The sequence below is a fragment of the Cydia pomonella genome, chromosome 15 (assembly GCF_033807575.1).
Source record: "Cydia pomonella isolate Wapato2018A chromosome 15, ilCydPomo1, whole genome shotgun sequence".
Classification (NCBI taxonomy): domain Eukaryota; kingdom Metazoa; phylum Arthropoda; class Insecta; order Lepidoptera; family Tortricidae; genus Cydia; species Cydia pomonella.
Genome location: NC_084717.1, coordinates 18,947,940 through 18,966,230, shown reverse-complemented (window position 1 = coordinate 18,966,230; position 18,291 = coordinate 18,947,940). Strand labels below are relative to the sequence as shown.

Below are 18,291 nucleotides of genomic sequence, written 5' to 3'. Positions count from 1 at the left end.
CCAAGTCCTTTGCGGTTAAAAGTCCACAGGACTAGGGTGCCTGACCAACTGGCACCCAGAATGTCTGCGGCCTACAGTCCGCCCGCCGGGGCGTACGCAGTCGAATGCTGACAGCGACACTGCGGCACCCCATCTATGGCGGAGCGGACATTCGTCGGTGGTTTTAGACGGTAGTCCTCTACTGGTTAGTCCATCATCGGCCCTGGTTTCCCCCCGACTAGGTGGCACGTAAACGCATTTCCCTAACGTTAAAAAAAGGTAATAGTGAATATGTACCTTATGTAACGCAACGATGAACGCCACAGTCATGACGGTCTCCATCACCAACGCTGTAGTGTCTGCTATGAGACGGGGAAACTCTGACGGGTCTGTGATGCCTTCATTCCTTAGGTACGAGATGTAGAATGACAGGAAACCTGTCACTACTAGTGTCAGGATCTGGAAATGAGAAGACAGGATATGAGACATATGCAGGTGAGACGCATATTAACTCAAGGAACTCCATTTTTTGTCGTGCATTCGATCTGCAATTTTTAAGCTGATTTTAACCACAGTCATACACAGTGTAGAGCATAATAATAGTAGATTTTTAACCAAGGGATGAAAGACACTCATTTCTGCCGAGGTAGTTTAGTTTGGTTTTGGTTTGGTAATCTCACTGTGCTCGAGCGCCAATAATCCGAGACTGAAATGATGCATTTCACCATAGTTATGTTATACAATGTACTTTCCATTTCGAATACGAGGAAAGTAAAATACACGTATATTAAGAAATATGACCAAGGGCAAGTACTTTTATAGTGTTTCTTGAGGATACTTTCAATTAACAATTTAAGTAAAAATATAGTTATTTATGGGATGAGTAGTTAAATATCAGAATGGAAATTATACAAGAAATCTATTTACAATCAAATTTTAATTGATAATCGAAGAAAAAAGAAAAGAAGAGTTACTTGGAAAGTTAGATGCTCTAGAGCAGAAACGTATTATTTTCTGCACACTTCATAAGACAACAATGACCCACTTTCAGACACATGAGAAATGAAAATAAATAAATAAATTCGAGTCTAGGGGCCCATTTCTCGGACTATATTAGTTTAATATTATTAGTCTACGAACTGTCAAGTCGTATGGGTTACCCAGCGGCGTAGCGTATGTGTTTGCCGCCCGGGGCCGATCAGAAATTTGCCGCCCCAATTTATGATCAACATCACTTAGTCAGGTCATAAGTTCTGTCACAAAGATTTTTACTGATAAAAAAAAATATAGATACAGTTTTGCATTAAGTATTCATTTTTTTATACTACGTCGGTGGCAAACAAGCATATGGCCCGCCTAATGGTAAGCAGTCTCCGTAGCCTATGTACGCCTGCAACTCTAGAGGTGTTACATGCGCGTTGACGACCCTGACACTCCGCGCCCTCACTGAGCTCTGCCAACCTTACTCACCGGCAGGAACACAACACTACAAGTAGAGTCTAGTCTTATTTGGTTGCGGTTTTCTGTAAGGTACTTCCCCAGTTGGGCTCTGCTCTAGATCTGGAATGTCATCCGCTGTTCTGTGCCCTATCACACAGAGCGAGATGACTTTCACAATGCCCATACCTCTCTTTTGGACGTAGTTTAACGACGGATCCGGGTTCAAACATATGTAATATTCGAAAAAGAAGTTATATTTTATTTTATTTCGCGTGTATTCGCATCTAACGACAATCCCAAAGTAAACAAGTAGTATATAAAGACGAGCTTTACATAAAAAAAAATATTGCGTTTTTATCAGTATAAAATAAGCTTTCAAATCATGTCCAACTTTTTTTATTAAAAGCTTTGTATAACATTTTATTTGTAAAACTTGTGACCTCACTAAGTAGCTAATAGACAAGACAAAGTTAGTTGGAAAAGGTAAAATACAAAAAATATCTTCAAAAACTAAAACTCGACTACTGAAAATTTGGCTCTTAAACTTATGAAAAAAGAAAAAAAACATCTGAAATAATCACACAGAAAATAGCGTATATTTAATTCTTTTACATAAAGAAATACAATGTAACATAATTTATTGAATTACGTTCATACAGTGTATACAATTACACAGTATGAACGAGAAACCCGTCAGATTTTAATCACGTATTCCTGTCTTAAGGAGCAAAAAAATTATTTGTATTTTGATCAAATTCGGCAAAAAAAAGTGTGTGTATGTGTTTTCTGCACACGACACGTTATTTATTTTTACATGTTGGCAAAAAAAAAACTTTACACCGGATAAATAGTAGTTTTTTTTTTATTTGCACAAAAATTTTGCAGTTTCCTTTAAAACTTTAATGTGTCTTAGTAAGGCCACATAGTGCTGGCGTTGTCGCAGCCATAAAGGCGTTTTTCACTGAGTTATTACAAAAACGAATTTTCACAAGAATTGTCATTATCTTTAACAAGACCGATTTTAGAAAACTTTGTATGACATTTTAGTTTCTAAACATGCGACAAGACCGATTTTAGAAAACTTTGTACTTATGACATTTTAGTTTCTAAACATGCGGTCAAGAATACACTTTTAACATCGGTCGGATTCCCATTATGTATATTCAATATTCACAAAAATATTCAAAGGATAGCCGTGGTCGTTTGCTACGGTCATAAGCTTTAAGCGGGAAGGATAAAGCACATGATCGTCCATACAAAAAGATAAAACGTTTTTCCACTTCTAAATATTTTCCATTCTCCAGGATTTTGTAGTATGTTATTGAGACAATGAAAAAACTAAATTAATAGGTTTTCCTTTTTTTTTCAAAATTTGATAACAATAAATAAATAATTCTTTAAAAAAAACGAAACCTATAAACCTATAATAAATTATGCTGAAGCGATGGACATCAAAATCAAAGTGATTTGTTAAGATTTAGTTAGTGGAAAACGTTTTCTCCCGAAATGTAATTTCATAGAAAAAAATACCGTTATTCTTCCCTCTTCAGGTAAAGGTTCAGATGAGAATGTTTTCTTATTACATACGTTTTAGAGCGCGATTTTCAGTAGTCTGCCTTACATTGAATTATTAATTATGGGGTTATAATTTCGTATTTAATTATTTTCTACACTCCTGGCGGAAAGCGTCAACTTTTTTCTCGCTGCGCTAAACGAAGTTGCCGCTTCTCGCCTCCAGCAAAAAATAGACAAATTTAAATTAAATTAAAGTCATTTTACATTATTTTTGTGGCCTTGTGTACAGCAGCAAAGCGCCCAATGCATCAGGTTACGCCCGATGCTTTTGCATGAGGGCGCCGAAAGCGCCCGCAGCGCGACACGTACGTCGAGCTACGCCCGACACTTTCAATATGAGGGCACTGGAAGGCGCCCGGCATTGAATCGCGCGTATCGCGCCACGTTTATCGGGCTACGCCCAACTATTTTTGAACGAATGATGGCACCGAGGCCGCCCGGCTGTAAATCGCTCGCAGAGGGCGCTGTGTTAAATTTGATGTGACGTCATATAGGGTTATAGGCGTGTTATAGGTTATACCTATAACCAGCGGACAAGCGTGTAAGCTCGTCGGTGATTTGGAACGCACTCCGGTAGCGATTGGCCGCCCCCGCACACCCGCCCCGCGCCGTTCGCTTCCGCGGTGCGTTAGTTCGTTTCGTGGCCTGATTTGAAAATATTGATTTCTCAATTTTATATTTTTTTAAATACCGTTTTTGCCGCCCCCTCTTATGTGCCGCCCGGGGCCATGGCCCCCCTAGCCCCCCCCCCTCGCTACGCCTCTGGGGTTACCATGGCAATACACTAATAATTTTAGTCTAATATTGTTCGAGAAATGGGCCCCAGCAAAGAGGTATTAGTTTAAATTGAGTGCATCGCAGCTAAGGTTGCACAAATCATTCTAAGATGTTAGAAATAGGATGCATCATTATACGAGTAAAACCGGTATGTAAATGTATCTACTGTTTGTTATATACTTTGTTATATAGTATGTTTATTTACTAAAACCATTTACTCAAACCCGTTAATGTTTCGGTCATATACTGAGCAACTTTAATTATGCGGCCAACCCCGAAATCGCAAAAAAATATTGACTTTCTAAAAAGTTGCTTAGTATCGAGTTAACATTAACGGGTTTGTGTTATAAAGGTACTGTACTCGTATACCTATACAATTTATGTACCTACACCTATTATCTCCCTTGTCAGAAAGTGTTATAATAAGTAATAACTTTGTATCTTACTTTCTGAATAACTTCTTTATCTATCTTCTTAAAAGAAACTTAGGTATCTAAGTTCTTAAAATAAGGTATTAAAAGGTAATAGGTAAAGGTATTTAAAGGTAAGGTATTAAGTTATTAGGTATTTAAGTTCTTAGGGTTGTTAGGGTCGGCAACGCGCATGGAACTCCTTTGGAGTTAGAGGCATCCATAGGCTACGGCTAGACTGCTTACCATCAGGCGGGCCGTATGCTTGATTGCCACCGACGTAGTATAAAAAAAATGGGTTATGCGACATAGCGAGGGTATCATATTCTGCTCATAGTGATAACTTCATTAGGTATTGATTTGTTAAACCCTACACGTGTTAATTAAAACAAAACATCCATTTAACCACTAGAAACTGCAAGCATACGCATAACTCGCAATATAATTATACCTACCTAATGAAGCCTCGTGTTTAAAATAACTCAAATAACATACTTTACTAAGTATTTATCGGATGTGTGCAAAGTCCCTTAAGTTAAGCAACGTAAGGTTTGCGCCACGTTCGCGGTTTCATCACTTACCGATGCTAAGTAAAAGTTGCTTACTTATACCATCTATACAGTTCACAACATGCTTATAGTTCAGTGACATTGCCTGTGTTTATCACTGTGATAAAGCATCCGTCATTTTCACAGCGATACTTGACATCCTTTGTGATAACTATTTTTTGTCATACTTGGCCTATGCTTTACATTTATGTTTTCGGTGGCATTCTTCTGATTCGGGAGTTGCCTAGATTTTGTTTACATATATTTCTATATAGTTACTTGTTTTAAGCTAGTTTGTGATTTATAAGTAGGTGTTTATAATCTACTTATTTGATTATCGAAATAAACTCAATATTTGAAACACGCAGTCTTATGTATGTTATCATTATGATTATTAAAACAAACTAGACAATTGAATAAATATAAACGATCTGACAATTACGAACTAATCACGAACTGAAGGCATGTCATGCTTAAGTTATAAACCGAATAAGTTATTGGCAAAAATTTCATTTTTGTTTCAAGCTTTGATCGCTGACTATACTTTCTTTCCTCAGGCAAGTAATACCCAATAAGACATTTTTAAAAACCCCACAATTGGTTGAGTTGTTTTATCAGAGAGTTCCCATTACCAATTCCTGTCTCTATCATGAGATCAGCTCGATGGTACCATAATATTGCATTGCCAACCATCAACTTTTATCTCAATCAGAAACCGGGTAGTTGGTCACATTTAGCTTCAAAGATTGGACCCTCACAATACATACATATTAACAGGGCAAGTTACATAAAAGCTTTTTTTTTAATACTGAGTCGGTGGCAAACAAGCATACGGCCCGCCTGATGGTAAGCAGTCTCCGTAGCATAAGTACGACTGCAACTCCAGACGAGTTAAATGCGCGTTGCCGACCCTAACACTCCGCACCCTCGTTGAGCTCCAACCTCCTCCTCCTCCTCGTTAAGAGGCTGTCAACACCCAATGTCCTTGAAATTGATGTTACTTAAACAGTTTTTTAAGAAAGACTATTTGTTTTAGTCAAGTAAGAAAAATATATGTTCATATTAATTATATTTCAAAGACCGTGGTACAACCATGATTGAACGTCGATACATGATTGAACGAAATCAGCTCGATAGAATATAATTGCAAAGATTGGTCTTAAAATCACAATTAAACGGTTTTATGTCTTTATTGTTTTGACTTATGGGTCTGCAATTAAAATCACAATTTCAAAACATTTATATCTAAACCGCTGTTGAGTCAAATATTACACTAATAATCCACTTTTTTTTATTTAAATATTTTTCTTATTATTCCCTTGCCCAGGCCCAGTAACATGCGACAGTGCTATCTCATTTACTCCGATACAAATAGACAGTGTGCGCGCTTTAGGTATTGACAGCCTCTTAAAGCTTGTAAAAATACAATTTTGTGACAGTATGATGCTTGTACTGATATACAAATGAGAACTTTTAAGGATGGTTCACGCTACAATGGCCCTTGTCTGGGCCCAGGCTTCCGACACTTCGTTATCTATCGAAAGCCTCACGTGACCACCGAGGCTGAAAACGAAATCAAGGACATCTCAGCCCGGACCCAGACTGTTTCAGCGTGAGTCATCTTTAAGTGATGCATGTAAGAAAAACCGGGCAAGTGCGAGTCGGACTCGCGCACGAAGTGTTCCGTACCATTATTTATAAAAACGGCAAAAAAAATATGTTTGCAGTATGGGAGCCCCCCTTAAATATTTATTTTATTCTGTTTTTAGTATTTGTTGTTATAGCGGCAACAAAAATACATCATCTGTGAAAATTTAAACTGTTTAGCTATCACGTACGGACGGACAGCGAAGTCTCAGTAATAGGGTCCCGTTTGACCCTTTGGGTACGGAACCCTAAAAAACCATCAATCATAATTACGGAGCTGAAGTGTTGGCCATAAACAGTGATACTCGTAATATTGATAACTTACCAGATTTCCATATGCGAAGGCGATCAGTCCTTTCCGTAGTGGAAAACAAAAACAGCATCTTGTGAGGATCGGGATCTCTATCGAGTCGACCACCTTCTGTCTGAAAATTACAAAAAAATACTCTGTTAACGGCGCGTAACTGTGAACCTTGTTGTAATGCACGAAAGTTGATATTGAGTTGATCCTGACGTAGCCGGACGGCTCGACTGTCCTAAATTAAGGCATTGGGTCAGCTTTATAACGGGGAGTGCAAAGTAAGTGAGGTTGGATAACTGCTATAATTTAATTTATAGTTTTAATTTTGTTATGAATTTAACATTTAGTTAATAGGATTTCAAGTTTAAGTGAGATAAACTAAAATTTGAAATAGAGGTGGATTGTCAAAGAAAATTTTGTAGCCACAGTAAATCTACTGCCATCTTTCGACACATGATTAAAACTTTTAGAACGCCATTTGACTTTGATCTTTATTCTTTCACTGATATAGTTATGTGCTAAATTTATTAAATTTCATAAAGTGGTACCATCTTACTGGGCATCGGCTAAAGGTTGTGGCGCCATCGCTCGAAACTATACCTTTGATCTATTAGATGGCGCCATTTTTTGATATTTAACAAATTTAACACAGATCAGTGAAATAATAAGGATCAAAGTCAAATGGCGTTTTAAAAGTTTTAATCATATGTCGAAAGATGGCAGTAAATTTACTGCGTGGCTACAAAATTTTCTTCGACAATCCACCTCTATTTCAAATTCTCTTTGGTCTTATTGAGCTTACTGTGGGACTTAGTCGATTTGTGTAATACTGTCCTAGAATATTTATTTGACTGTTTGACAGTTTTTTTTCGACGCAAGCGACAGTATAATGACACGACACGACTCACGCGGTCCGCTTCGAACTTTAAGATACGTCAAACATTTGCTAAAGATACGATATGGATTAGATAAGTCAGTGTCAAGTGACGTTTCTTCAAACAGAAACATCACGTTTGACACTGACGTATCCAATCCATATCGTGTCATTAGAAAATTCTTGACGTATCTTAAAGTCCGAATCGGGCTGATAGTGTATTTCACGTACACCAATTGGCTCGAGCAATCGTATCATATCAATATCATAAACTTAACTCATTTTATAATCGGAAAACCGCTCCTGCATTTCTTCATTTTGAATACTTAACTTAACCCTTCAAGTGGCGCTCAACCCGTGAATGGTCGAATTGAAAAGTAGTAAAATGGATTTATTCTTAGAAGTAAAAGTCTATCTTTGAATATTAAATAGCAATAACCTCCAATGTTCAATTTGTTTTGTAGTGGCAGTCATTATTAAAAACTCTTCCTGGTTTCGATTACGTCTGGGCACATATGTAACCAATACAAGCATTTAATTGGTTCTTTCGATTTTAAATAGCCGATTTAACGATGTTTCCAATATAAATAAATAAATAAATAAATATTATAGGACATTATTACACAAATTGACTAAGTCCCACAGTAAGCTCAATAAGGCTTGTGTTGAGGGTACTTAGACAACGATATATATAATATATAAATATTTATAAATACTTAAATACATAGAAAACACCCATGACTCAGGAACAAATATCCATGCTCATCACACGAATAAATGCCCTTACCAGGATTTGAACCCGGGACCACCGGCTTCATAGGCAGGGTCACTACCCACTAGGCCAGACCGGTCGTCGAATATATATGATTTAATATATACTTTCATACATTACATAGATAAGCTCGTCGATTTTGTAAAACTTCTCAATCCGCGCTGACCACCCATCGGGGCTTCGCCACCAGCCTGCTTTTGCGCAACTCCACGGCGCCACTTGACTACTTTTCGCGTTTTGGCTGCCGCCACTTGAAGGGTTAATGAATAAAATTATTTTACAAGAGCAAGCCAACCTGACAATCTCAATCATACTAAAGTAAATAAGAATATGTAATAGACACCGCAAAAACCACAAATAGTAATATATCTGATTGATGTTTTAAGGAAAATGGTAAACACCGAGGTGTTTAGACAACGTGTCAATCGTTAACGCTCCGTAGCGTAGCGTAATAGTACCTACATTACTATAGAGGCCGGGAAACGTAGAGTTGCAGGCCAAGTAGGTATAGCGTAGCGAAGCCGGATAGAGATGCGCCGGCAACCCCGTTTCTCGCCGAGATTTGTATAGTGCTTTTCTCAAACTTGAAATTAAAACAAAAAATGTAGTCAATTTGTTTTGTGGCGACCTACTCGGCTCGCCACTCTACCAGCGGTGCCCTGCGCGCGTAAGTCCGCGCGCCTGCGCGATGCGCCACCGCCGTTGCTTAGCAACGAATATGCACAACAACGGTGATTTGTTGTGCATATTCATTGCTAAGCAACGGTAGCGTACCTATATTTGTTGATGTTTGAATGCCAAGACGTTGTGTCACAATTTGACGATAAAAAACAAAAGAAGGTTGCTTTACAGTCCTAGGTGTGTAAGGCAGTATGAAATTCCTTTACATATCATCTTCACTCATCGCACCTGATATGTAGTATTTCCGGACCTAATTTGACGTAAGTCATGTCATCATTTCATAGCAAGTCATGAAGGTGATGATTGTTATTTTAAATAAATATTAATAAAAAGACTTAAAATATTTTTAGATTTGAGTGCAATAGATACTCAAAGATAATTATTTTTGATAAGTCAGCACCTGTTGGCCAATTAGTTGAAATAATGCACGTGTGAGAATAACGCTAGATGTCACGTGTGAGATTGCCGGCGTTGCGCCACCTCGTCGTAAACGTCTAAAGATGTCCTAACAATAGCTCATATTTCGTCAAAGATTCACTGAATTTTTATTGAGATAAAGTACCCGTGTCAAAGAAGGTCCAACGTTATGTTTATTAATTTTTCTTATGTTTAATATAAACCTCCTAATTTTGACAATGGTACTAGCGAACATGGACATACAATTTGAACCCTTTCACACTATTCAATACACTTGACATTATGAAATTTTCAACGTAGGCGAGTTTAAGAACCGGACCTTCTTTCATGCAGGTACCTGAATGGTTCTGTTTATTTTTGTGATAGAGGAGGCAAACGAGCAGACGGATCACCTGACGGTAAGCGATTACCGCCGCCCATGGACACCTGCAACACCAGAGGGGTTGTAAGTGCGTTGCCGGAATTTAAGATAAGTACGCTCTTTTCTTGAAGGTTTGAAGGTCGTATCGGTCCGGAAATACCGGAGGCGACAGTTCATTCCACAGTTTAGCTGTGCAATGCAGAAAGTTTCTGGAGAAACGCACAGTTGAGGACTGCCAACCATCTAAGTGGTGAGGATGGTGATGTTGTCGCGTAAGGCGATGGCGAAAAGAAGCGGCAGGGATTAATCCGAGCAATTCCCGAAATCCTAATTAATCAATTAATCCGTAAATCCGAATTAGATATAATACAAATATTCTAGTGCTATACAAACTGTTATTTTGGAGGGAAAAGGGTGCCGAGAAATGAGACACGGCCGTTTATCGTATATCTATATTCCGACTGACAGGACTGTTGCCGGCTGCAACCGGCTGACGTGAAAATCTTATCTACCCGATATCTTAAACCTAACACAAACTTTCCAATCTAGAACGATGGAACAAGCATAGCTTAATTATTTGTCAATATCTTAATACAGTATTTCAATTCATCAATCGTCATCGTCGGTTGTCAATAAGGTTGATTTTAAATTGAAGTTTTACAGGAATAGCGCCTTAAGTAACCTCTTGGTTGAATATGGCACATTTAATCGTCTCAATTTGCATATAGCAGAAGTGATAATGTTTAAAAGATGTTCAAGTTACATTGATGTTTTACGGAATACAGTTACATTTTATTTTATAAACGAACCCGTCACCCGATCTTTAACCACTTGTCTGTATAATGCGTGATAAGGAAGTTAGCGTCTTTAACATTTCGTACAAGTTATATGGCTCAGATATTCATTTAAATTGTATGGTGTAAGGGACCGTTGTAATCTGTATGAAATGCTTAATATGTATAACGTATTTATTTTGATAATGATCAATACTGTATCCGTGTAAATAGTTTCGCAAAACTCTCATATTATGAAATCTTTTTGTAGAAGATTAAAACGTATATAGATTTTTGCCCACCACACACATATGAAAGGATCATACGCGTATGACATTCATCAATCAATATTTTTACCACAAAAGTATAAACCACCAATAATCAAATAAATATTGATTTATGCTACTCTTAACTACACACAAACAGCCATAACAGCCACGGGAAAACACATTCAATTGTATACCGTGTTCTTACGCAAAGTCCAATTTCCAAGTGCTGGGCCAGTATGGGGTTCAATAGCATTATAACTCATTCATGAACTCTGCCCCCATCATTTATTTAAACAACCCATTTGGTCATAATTTCACTTTCTCCGTGGCAAGTAATTGGTCATTAAATCTATTTTCGTTTGTTAAATACACATAACTCCTAATTTGGGAGTTAAAAGGTAATAAAACTTTGTTTGTAACCCTTCGTTATTTGGTGGAATAAAATTGGTGATGTCAAGGCGTAGGTAAACTTAAGTCAGACCAAGATAAGTCTCCAACGATTTTGATTGCAGACACAGTGCAAGTGTTATTTATATGTTATTATTTCATAGATTTTCGTCGTTTAAAATAACTCTATATGTATAAAAATAAGGTAAAGGTAAAGGTATATGTATACCCAATAGCTTATTTCTTGCCACCGGTTCGCTATCTGAAGGTTGTCTGGGAGAGATCGCTTTATAGCGTTAAGTCCGCCTGTTGTTACCTACTAATTTAAGGCCTGTCTTTGTTGTTATTATGATTATTATAAAATAATTATAATTTATAAGGTTGAAAAATATAAAACTCAACGTATCGTAACTTTGAATTTGTTTTTAACTTTAAACTAGTATATATTGTATTTGTAGTGTTGTAATCTTAAATATAACACTATTTGTTACAGTACATATGGGGCTACTTTATAGCACTAGTGCGAGAAGTAGCATATTACGTTACTGTGTCGAACATTTAAAGGGCCATATGTACTGTAAAACGTTGTACGATACATGTGCGAATAGGTAATTCGCAACTCGTGTCGATTTAAAACACTCCCTTCGGTCGTGTTTTAATTTATCGCCACTCGTTTCGAATTTCCTATTTTTCGCACTTGTATCGTAATGTACTATTTTGGTTTAGTTTTCCCGCCCTTATGTATTTTGTAACTAGCTAAACTTAATCCTTAATTATGGACATAAAAAGGCAAGTTTAATAATTTAATGAATAAAATTGTACTTTTTAAACCGTTTCTTAGTGTTACAAACTTGTTTATACACGGCTAAGTTATTTAGATACTGACCCGAATAAAACGAGAAATTTAATAGTCAACGATGAACATCTTCGGCCCTCGACCAGCCGTCGTTAAAATTTATATGAGGCCTCGTATTACGATCTGATGAGAGCATCAAATTTAATACTTATAAAGTTACTTATAACTCTGATTAATTAAGAGGCTGTCAACACCCAATGTCCTTAAAATTGATGTTACTTACTTAAACAGTTTTTTAAGAAAGAAGAAAATATATGTTCATATTAATTATATTTCAAAGACCGTGGTCGTACTCGATACACGATTGAACGAAATCGGCTCGATAGAAAATAATTGCAAAGATTGTTCTTAAAATCACAATTAAACGGTTTTATGTCTTTATTGTTTTGAATTATGGGTCTGCAATTAAAATCACAATTTCAAAACATTTATATCTAAACCTTGGTCGAGTTAAATATTACACTAATAATCCACTTTTTTTTATTTAAATATTTTTCTTATTATTCCCTTGCCCAGGCCCAGTAACATGCGACAGTGCTATCTCATTTACTCCGATACAAATAGACAGTGTGCGCGCTTTAGGTATTGACAACCTCTTAAGTAAGTACGAGTATTATAAAATAAAAAAGCGGCCAAGTGCGAGTCGGACTCGCCCATGAAGGGTTCCGTACCATTTATGACGTATTAAAAAAAACTACTTACTAGATCTGGTTCAAACCAATTTTCGGTGGAAGTTTGCATGGTAATGTATATCATATATTTTTTTAGATTTTTCATTCTGTTATTTTAGAAGTTACAGGGGGGGGGACACACATTTTTTCACTTTGGAAGTGTCTCTCGCGCAAACTATTCAGTTTAGAAAAAAATGATATTAGAAACCTAAATATCATTTTTGACTAAAAACTACTTACTAGATCTCGTTCGAACCAATTTTCGGTGGAAGTTTGCATGGCAATGTATATCATATATTTTTTTTAGATTTTTCATTCTGTTATTTTAGAAGTTACGGGGGGGGGGGGGACACACTTTTTACCACTTTGGAAGTGTCTCTCGCGCAAACTATTCAGTTTAGAAAAAAATTATATTAGAAACCTCAATATCATTTTTAAAGACCTATCCATAGATACCCCACACGTATGGGTTTGATGAAAAAAGATTTTTTGAGTTTCAGTTCTAAGTATGGGGAACCCCCAAAATTTATTGTTTTTTTTTCTATTTTTGTGTAAACATCATAATGCGGTTCATATAATACATCTACTTACCAAGTTTGAACAGTATAGCTTTTATAGTTTCGGAAAAAAGTGGCTGTGACAGAATCGGACAGACAGACGGACATGACGAATCTATAAGGGTTCCGTTTTTTGCCATTTGGCTACGGAACCCTAAAAATACTTTATTTAAAGTCAAACTGCATATTTGCAAGAATTGCAAGATGTTAAAGAGAAACGCGAAGGATTGTAGCCAAGAATTCCTATAGCCTCACCACGAGTAATTTGACACTGACATATTCGCTAGCATCAGCATATTAGAGCGAGCAAAATGTATAGAAAGTAAGTTACGCAGACGTTAGCGAATACGTCAGTGTCAAACTCGTGGTAAGGCTACTAATTGCAAAAGAAAAATTATTAGACTATTTGGTCGTTTCAAAAACAAACATATTTAGTTTCGGAATAATTACCAGTGATCGGAACTATGGGAGTAAAACTTTAACAAAACTTATCAAGCGGACGTAAAAAGAGTGCTTATAGCCTTAAAAATATTCGAATATCTATGAATGTAAATATTTTTATGGCTGTAAGTACTATACTATTCCTATCCCTATGGACATGAATATTTTTAGGGCTGTATGCACTATTTTATGTCCGCTTAATAAGTTTTGTTAAAGTTTTACTCCCATAGTTCCGATCACTGATAATTACGCACTGGAGTTGTGTAGTTGAACACATTTATTTCGTTCTATATGTAACTTTAAAATCAGCTGTACAATCATATATATCGTGCCATTCACGAAGACGCGAGCCTTGACTCGTATTGCTATGTTATTAAAGGTTAGATTTGACAAATCTGCGCGTCATCGTCGATGACACGAACTAAAGCGAGTGCAGTCGTTCTTTACTTCTATTTTTAACCTTTGCGCATCATACTTGTATTATGAGTCAGCTTAGATAATATAAAATGTTTTTTATCGGGTTAACATAACACCGTGAAAGTCGAGTGACGCCTCAGCACATTTTAACATTCCGAGGGAGGTAATTTATAGTGCAAACCTTAGTCATAATCAGTCAGTTCTTGAAATGAACTTCTTACTGTAAAGATGGCATTTCTAGAGTCGCTTAATTATCAGCATTGATCGGCACGGACGATGCCATACCGCTCGATTCCTAATAGAAATAATATGGACATGAATGATCTTGTTGGAAAAATTAATTCGAAATAGGTAAGATTTTTTGAGAGCTTTTGAATGAGATTTTTACTCGGAATCCCGAGGTGTGGCACCGTCCGTGCTGATTACTGATTGTCAGTTATAATATAATGTCCAAATCGGGCACCGTTTGCATTAAGCGAGTGAAGGTCAAGGGCTCAAGGGTAGGGTTGCCAACAAATAAATGCACAGTTTTGCGGTACATTTGCGATCAATTTGCGGGACTTCGGTATACAATGCGGGACTCCTTCACCCGGCCTAACTGGGAAATGGTATACCTATTTGCCGTCAACGTATTGAAAGGCATGAAAAATTCAACCAAGGTAACTTTCTAAACATTTATAGCACACTAGCATATACATTTTGATGTTTATGACATAAACATTAAAGAAAATTGGTTAATATAGATCGGTTCAATCCCTGAGGACTTCAAATTAAAGTCACGCGCTGGTGCAACCTCTGTTTCATTGCTTATAATCTAGTCTAGCCAGAAAACGGGACAATCGGCGTCCCGCACGGACCTTTTGCGGGACGCATATTTTAGGGCTCCAGAAACGGGACGTCCCGCGTATTGCGGGACGGTTGGCAACCCTAGGCCGCTCCGAAAAAATTCTGTATCAGGCAATTATGTATTAATGTGGTCTATAGTTTGTACTTGGGCCCCGCAGTCGCATACTGGAGAGTCATGAAATGCCTTACGAATAAACTGTAAAGATGTAATGTAATTTTTAAGGTCGGTGTCTAAAACGAAAGAGTTTTTAAGAGGGGACTAACACAATATAGTAGTTATTTTATTGCATATTTACACGTTTTAATCAAGGATAAAAACCATGAAAAAATTGGACTATAATTTCACGGTCAGATTCTAATTAAAACCTTAAAATGTTAAAGTTGACTCGATAGGAAAAAAACACGAAAACATGTCTAATTTTTTCAGTTGTATGTCGTTGGCATGCATAGAAGTATAATTTTAGTATAAAATAGCTAGTGTATAATATAGTCGAGGGATCTGATGAGCAAAATTGTATACACCGTACTTATATTTCCAGAGTAATTGAAATAAAAGGTAAAAACCATTTCATAAAAAAATTCACGCGGTGCCCCATGTGTTTTGTCCCCTTCTAATTTCAATAAAATATTTAAGTTTTAAATTATTGATAAATAATAATTGAAAGGTTAAATTATCCAACTGTAAGTTCACAGGATGCGAAGACATGTAAACATTAGGTATAACTCAAACAGAGTTAATGTAGTTCATGCTTGTAAAGAAACGAGTTTTCATACAATACATAATCCACCATAATCTGCTGCCACATATTGCATATAGATAGAATATATGTTAGGTCATTGATAAAATTAGATAATTGTAAAATTAAATAGATAAGTCGTGTTAAAACATTTCCATTCGGCCTTGAAACTCTAGGTGCATGAGATCCCAGCGCGCACATGTTTTTTTGCAGAAATCGCGAAGCGACTGGTTGACGTAACGGAAGGCCTACCGCGAACCACGTTTGACGTGTTGCCTCTCTGTCGCACTTTCAAATTCGTACGTAAGTGTGACCGGAAGGCAACACGTCGAACGTGGTTCGCGGTAGGCCCTCTGGTGTCCGAAGAGCTTGCGGCTTCCTCGCACAACGTATCAGCATTGCGATACAACGAATAAATGCTGCCAGCATCCTTGGTACAGTTACAATCACATCTGAAAATATCGGTACATAAAATGTGCCAAAAATTAGTAAACACTACCTTAATATATGGGCAATAAAGTCGTGTATACATATTTTTGGCACTTTATTCGTATCGATATTTTCAGACGTGACCGTACAATGCCTCAAGGGCCTAGGTTATGGTAGCATCACTTTATATATCCATTTTGTATAATGTTATTGTTTTTTTTTAATACCACGTCGGTGGTAAACAAGCATACGGCTCACCTGATGGTAAGCAGTCACCGTAGCCTGTGGACGCCTGCAACACCAGAGATAATACATGCGCGTGGCCGACCCTTTAAAAACCTGTACACTCCTTTTTTAAAGATCATACTGTAGCTGTTTGTAAATAGGTAAAATATGATTTCTAAACATTTCTGTACTTAAATGTAAATAAATATTTGCACGGAATCATCAGAGCGAAGAGAATATTGAATACTTACCTACGAGTATTACAGTATCATCCGATGAAGACTGCCTATTAGGGCAGTGAAATGACGGGGGATTTACTTTATAATTATGAACAGTAATTATACGCCGTGATGCATCTCAAGGTCTTGATAAGAATGGTAAGCAAACAAGCTATGGCGGGTAAAATACAGTTTACCAGGCATCACTCAAACTGCTTGTCACAGTTAGTGATCTGCAAAATTAACGCAAAGCATGTCGCTCAATTGACAACATTTCATATTTTTAAGTGCTACTTTTTATTGTCTACATCGAAAGAACGCACTATTTTAAGGTACCCGTATTTTTTTTATTTTGCGTAAGTCCTATATTTTGGTCATAAAATCTATTTATATTGTTACTTGAAACAAAAGGGCGTATGTAAAAAACGTCATTTGTGAGAATCGTGACGTCACGGATCTGTTTCATACACTGGAAAAAACGTTGAATTAATTTACGTTTGAGCATAGACAACAGTGCGAGTGACATAACCTCAAACGTTAAAAATAAAATTACAAATTAACAAGTGTCACAAACGTTAAAACTCAAGTCAAACGATGGTTTTCATCCCGTTTTCAATGACAATGACAATGTCAACCCATTCGGAAGTCATTTGGTGACGTCAATTTCCGTTTTAAATATTTTTAGGGATTTGTCAGTTGAGTGTCGATGGCGGATGGTCGAAATTTTTTAAAATATTTTAGGTTTTTGGCGTCAACTCCATTTGCAACTGGTAAAATTATCTCAAAACTTAACTAAATTTACGTTGCTAATCCAATTATTGTGGTAAGAAGTAATAATAATCACGTAAATAGTAGTGATTTTTTTTTTTTAGTTTGTAGGGGGTTGCCCATGGCAACCTTAGTGACTCCTCATGAACGAGGACGTTACTTTGAACCGTCCGGGAGATGGAAAACTTAGAAGCTCTTTAACGTTTAGTTTAGCCCACCATGAGAAATTCGAAAATACGCATTTTTCTAAGTCTTCCATTCCCGTAATGGATCAAATATATCGGCGTGAAAGGGAGAAACGTAAGGAATTGAAGGAACGCAACGAAAAAATGCCGAATAAAGGTAAGGGGGCCCGATCCAGGTCCTCCAGCCCTCCCGACAGATGGTCGGACGTCTCAAATATGGATTCTAGTCAGCCTCATTGCAGTTCGGAGGAAAGTCAAATCCCGCCAGGTCAGCAATCGCCCAGTCACGCGTTAGCCCAGTCTCATGCCGCAACTCCACCGGCTCATCTAATAGACCCACAGGAAAATAATACTCCCTCTCAGACTCCTTCTTCTCCCCTTACGCCCATTGGGCGCATAAAATATACAACCAATGATCAGGGTCCCTTTTTGGTTTACGTCCAAAAAATTGAAACGGCTCTAGATTCAGGAGTAACTCTCCACCCTGTGGCCTTTGGGCGGTTCTTACAAAACCGTAAACGAGAATTCCCCAATATTGTCGAGGGGTCAGTAAAAAGAATCGGGCGAAATCGAGTGTCGATCAGTTTCCACTCCGCTGAAGATGCCAACCTGTTTCTGGAATCTACCACCCTAACTCACAATAACTACAAGGCATTTGTGCCTACTTTTAATGTCACAAGGCTGGGACTGGTTCGAGGTATTCCTGCCGACTGGTCTCCTGAGGAGATTC

At 37.3% G+C, this 18,291-nt stretch overlaps 1 protein-coding gene across 1 annotated transcript in view; it reads right to left on the bottom strand.

The window, feature by feature from the left end:
• The window catches only part of LOC133525554 (uncharacterized), a 64,390-nt gene that overhangs the window by 5,072 nt on the left and 41,027 nt on the right, over positions 1-18,291 (bottom strand). Inside the window, exons 2-3 of the mRNA XM_061861851.1 lie at positions 6,702-6,801; positions 277-438 (exon numbers count right to left, since the gene is read on the bottom strand). Coding sequence (XP_061717835.1) covers positions 277-438; positions 6,702-6,801 — 262 coding nt within the window. The remainder of the gene's footprint in view (positions 1-276; positions 439-6,701; positions 6,802-18,291) is intronic.